This window comes from Lactuca virosa, chromosome 3 (genome assembly GCF_052849685.1).
Source record: "Lactuca virosa cultivar CGN04683 chromosome 3, Lactuca_virosa_CGN04683_v6, whole genome shotgun sequence".
NCBI lineage: Eukaryota > Viridiplantae > Streptophyta > Magnoliopsida > Asterales > Asteraceae > Lactuca > Lactuca virosa.
In genome coordinates this window covers 368,835,840-368,840,701 of record NC_136428.1, presented here as the reverse complement: position 1 = coordinate 368,840,701, position 4,862 = coordinate 368,835,840, and the positions used below count along the sequence as shown (strand labels likewise).

Here is a 4,862-nt window from a genome sequence, read left to right as displayed (position 1 = left end):
GAACCCTTGTATTTTCTCTTTATTATAATCATATGACAATGTTATCAATATATACATGGTGGCGACTTTGGAGGTTTCTCAGACCGGGATTGAACCCAATAACGGATTATCATGTCATATGACAAAAAAAAAGTTCGATAAAGAAGTTATGTTCACCCTTTTTTATTGTTATTTCTTAATTTGATATAAATATTGTAATATAGTTTTCTTTTTGGATTTCAATAGGGATACAGAGGATAAAGAATAATTCATTGATCCATATTTACTTCCATGTGCAATGTAATCTTCCTCTTTGCTTTATTTTTTTTCCATATCTTTATAAATTTTTCATGGAATTAGAAATAAATTTTTAGTTTTTTTTTTTTTTTTTTTTTTTTTTACAGATTTGTAGACATTATGGCTTCCATTTTCTCAAGGTAAGCTTGGTGGTGTGTGTGGCATATGATTCAGGTAAAAATATCCTCTAATATTTTTATGTTTTATAAATATTTTTGACTAATGGTCTTTGTTATATGCATACCTTTTTTTAGAGAATGTCCACAATACTTTCTGCAACTTGCCAATTTTGGTCCCTTCTCTACAACTACTTGGCAATTTTGGTCCCTTCTCTAATATTAATTAGAGTAAGCCACAATACTTTCTACAACTTAATTGGCATAACCCTTATAAATAGTATATTTTCTGTTTCACAAACACACACTGTTTATACTGATGTTTTTTTAAGAGGGTAAATTTTGGAGATATGAAAATTTGGTTATGAATTTGCTGTCATTGCACTTGCATCCCAAGATATGTGTAGAGGTCTTTTTCATATTTAAATGCTGATTTTTAATAGCCTGAAAAAGTAAATTTTTGTCAAATCTTCATTATTTAACTAAAATGTGAAGAAAATAAATCTACTTTTTATTTTTATGTGATTTTAATAACTAAAGTTCATTAGTGAGTGGGGAGTATATGATTTTTACAATAGAGCTTGAAACTTGAAACAGTCGACATATAAATATTTTTATTATTGCTTTTGACAGTTCAAATCAATGCTTTATCTACCATTTGTTTTTATTGTAATTTCAGGTAGAAAGATGGGTATATATCCATTCCTAAAACAGAAAAGTCCTCCGAAGAGAATGAAAGGGTCAAATATTGTTTATCAAGATGCACTCTTGATCCATACGAAACATGTGCATCCTTTCTAGTTGGTTATAAAATAATCTAAGTTAATCATCATGTATTTCAGTCCAAAAAGTTAGGCAAATCTTTGACTCGTGACACATCATTCTTACCCACAAAATTCCGCAACCACAAAATTAAAAAGAATATTAAATAAATATCCAAAATCATCGGCCCTATAAATAACCCATCAAAACTTGAACCAAAATACCAAATATACTACAAACTCACAAAGCAAATACATAAGTACATTATATCTGACAAGCAAAGAGATGGCATCAACATGTGAACAAGTCGAGGAAGGTATTCTTTCATATTTGGGATATTTATAGATGTCCTTTATAAATATATTTTTAACAAGTTTTTAAATTCAAATTTATCTTCATGTATTTTAATTTGTAGGTAAAACATCATGGCCGGAGTTGGTCGGGGAGGATGGAGACTATGCTGTAACCATAATAGAAAAAGAAAACAAACTGGTTAATGCAGAAACTATTCTAGAAGGAACAATAATAATTCAGATATACATATGTGATAGGGTTTATGTTTGGGTAAATAAAAAGGGGATTGTCATAAGTACCCCTACTATTGGCTAGTCAAAAACATGCTTATGAAGTTGGTATATGTTCATATTTACTAGTGAAATTTGTATCTAAGAATAAAGATATACCATGTATATCTAGTTATCTTGTCTTCTTGTAATAAGAATTTGTAATAAGAATATTGTATGTTTTATATAGAAATCTTGTTATTTATATAATATATGCACCTATGGAGTAACGGTGATGTTTATTTACCAACCTTGTGTCCATAACAGGCAGTGTTATAAAAACAAAAAATAGGAATCTCCAGTAAAATCTTAATATTTAAGCTCAATTTACAAAAAACTCTCAAATTGTTTTTAAACAACCAACAATATATATTAAAAACGAAACTCTAGCAAGGAGTTAGAGGAAGAAAAAAAGGAAACATTATAAAATGTTTAACGGGTATTGCATCCAAACAACCCATTTAAAAGTATGATTAGTAAATCTATTGCTAACCCAAAGAAACAAAAACTCACTGATAGATTAAAAAATTGTATCTTTTCACATCTTACCATCTCCAAAAACTTTGTTATTACGAAACTCCATATGTTCCAAGCCGAAGTAGCAACAACCGCGTCGATAACATTCTTCTTATTTGTGCTACACTTTAGAGAATCCACTTGGTCAAATAAATTTATAATATAATCCGACCGATTAAAAGTAATATCTAACCATTTGAAAACCACATTCCAAGTTTAAGCTGCCACCTCACAACGAATGAATAAGTGTTCCTGCTGCTCCACCTCTAAATAACAAATAGGGCAAAACAAGGAATGAACATCTATTCCCCGATGATCAAGATTTGTAGGCGGAGGGAGTCTATCCAGAAGCATTCTCCAAACATGAATATTAACTTTTCCAGATAATAACCGATTCCATCTAGTTTTTGTATCAATACAAGGGGAATTTTTCTTGTCAATTCGTCTTCTTGTTTCGATTTCCCGCGGCGCAGCAGTTCTTCCATACCAACTTAGCTGCGCGACGCTGCTATTGGCATAACAACCGGTACACCATAGGTTGGCCCAACCCAGTCCTCTCGTACTAGGGTTGGCTCCTCGCAGTTCTCCGGTTCTGAAAGAACGTAGTGGTGAACGAAGTTGACTTTGACTTATAACATTTCTCCTTCTCTTAGCTGAAGGCTTATCCATGAATCCGGACTTGAAGAACTTGAGGGCATACGATTCAATCCAGCCACAGGTTCTCCATAAACTTCGGAGCAAGTTCGATAGTTTTCGAATAGCTTCCGTCGAATTACGCTTCATAATAATTAATGGATTGGTAAGCAAGAGCAGAAGGAGGAAGGTGAGTAGGGGCAGCAGTAAACTCCCCATCAGAAGCTATATTCCAAATCCACCTATCCTTGCGATCTGATAAAGAAACATCAGATATAACATCCATTAACATTTTCAATTGAGCACTCTCTTCTCATCCCCTAACTTCTCTCCCCCAATGCCAATTCCAGTTGTCTACATTTTTTCTATCTGCAATCATACAATCACAGTTCATCTCCAACTGAAAAAGCTAAGGAAGGTAAATAGACAAAAGTTATTCTCCATTCCAAATATCCTTCCATAAATTTACATGCCTCCCACTTTCTAGTTTTCATTGCAGAAGCGAAGGATGCAAAATATTTTTTTTTGTGAAGCATATAATTCGAAGAAATGATCCTAGCCTAAGAACCCGTTCCTTTCCTTCTATCCAGCTCCAAACCGAGACCACCTTTCTCCCCATATATCGCTTTTAAGATTTTCACCCATAAAGAATCTTCGATGTTAAAAAAACACCATCTCCACTTTTGCAACAATGAAAAATTAAGGGAAGTTTAACTTCCTATATCAAGGCCTCCTTGAGATTTCGCAGCTAAAATCAGACCCCACACTACCCAAGACAATTTATGATGGTTCTCATTACCACCCTAGAAAAAATAATCATGTAAAGATTCAAGCTATTTGGCAACTTCAACTGACATAAAAAACAATGATAAGTAGTAAGTACCTAAAGATCCCAATATTGATTTGATCAATATACACCTTCCACCTATGGAGAGAGTATTGACCTTCCATCTATTCAATTTCTTTTTCAACTTCTCTATTATGGTTTCCAAGAGGAAAGTCTAGTTATATTTTGTCTCACCGGAAGTCCCAAACAATGAAAGGGCAATTTATGCGGTTTGCAACCAACCATACGAGCAAACTCCACAACATTATCCCAAGGAGCTCCAATGCCATAAAGACTCAATTTTGGAGATTAATCTTCAATCCCGAGACAAGATAATAACACTGGAGAATATACATCATATTAATCAAATTATCTTTCTCCCATTCACCAAAAATGATAACATCATCTGCATAACACAAATGTGAAAGAGAGAAATCATTTTGCCCTATCTTGACACCTTTAAACACACCCTCATCAATGGCATCCTCAGTAGCGACATGCAATCCTTCCATAACGAAAATAAAAAGAAATGGAGAAAGAGGATCACATCGTCTAAGACCTGTTTCAATTTGGAATTCCTCTGACGGACTACCATTAATCAAAATAGAAGCTCTAGCAGAAATCAAGCAAGATCTTATCCACGAACGCCATTTATCTCCAAAATGCATGAATTGCATAATTCTATCCAAATACTTCCAACTTACCGAGTCATAAGCTTTAGCAAAATCAATCTTTAAAACCATCATCTTCTTTCTATTCTTTTGATACCACTCAACGACCTCTCTCACCATAAAGGGTCCATCAAGAATTTGACGATTCTTCACAAAAGCAGTTTGCTCACTTCCACACTCCCAAACAACAATTTTTATTTCCTCCAAGGTACATGACATCTCGAGATCAGCTACCATAGCCTTTGAATGTTCCTTATAACGATTGCTTCTATGTGTGGAAATAATAGTATAGTTTTCGAAAACTTCTCCTTATAATGCAAAAGAAATTATTTTTCAATCGAAGCTGGATTCAAAATCTATTCACTATCGATTTCACACCTGTGTCACAGTAAGCTGCCTTCTCCTTTTATTTAATACACCATGATAATATCTTGAATATTCGTCACCTTCTATACTCCATTTTATTTTCGCTTTTTGAGAAATATCAATCATTCCTTTT

At 33.4% G+C, this 4,862-nt stretch overlaps 1 protein-coding gene across 1 annotated transcript; it reads left to right on the top strand.

Annotated features, from left to right (window-relative positions):
• Positions 1-1,377: 1,377 nt before the first annotated feature.
• On the top strand, positions 1,378-1,910 carry LOC145163155 (inhibitor of trypsin and hageman factor-like). Its single transcript, XM_079082024.1, has 2 exons — positions 1,378-1,470; positions 1,570-1,910. Exons 1-2 carry the CDS (start codon positions 1,440-1,442, stop codon positions 1,761-1,763), a joined length of 225 nt encoding a protein of 74 aa, XP_078938150.1. The 5' UTR covers positions 1,378-1,439; the 3' UTR covers positions 1,764-1,910.
• Positions 1,911-4,862: the final 2,952 nt, after the last annotated feature.

Coding starts and splice junctions, on each gene's coding strand:
- LOC145163155 (XM_079082024.1), top strand. CDS start 1,440: ATGGCATCAACATGTGAACAAGTCGAGGAAG. Junction 1,471..1,569: donor ATGTGAACAAGTCGAGGAAG/GTATTCTTTCAT, acceptor TTTAATTTGTAG/GTAAAACATCATGGCCGGAG.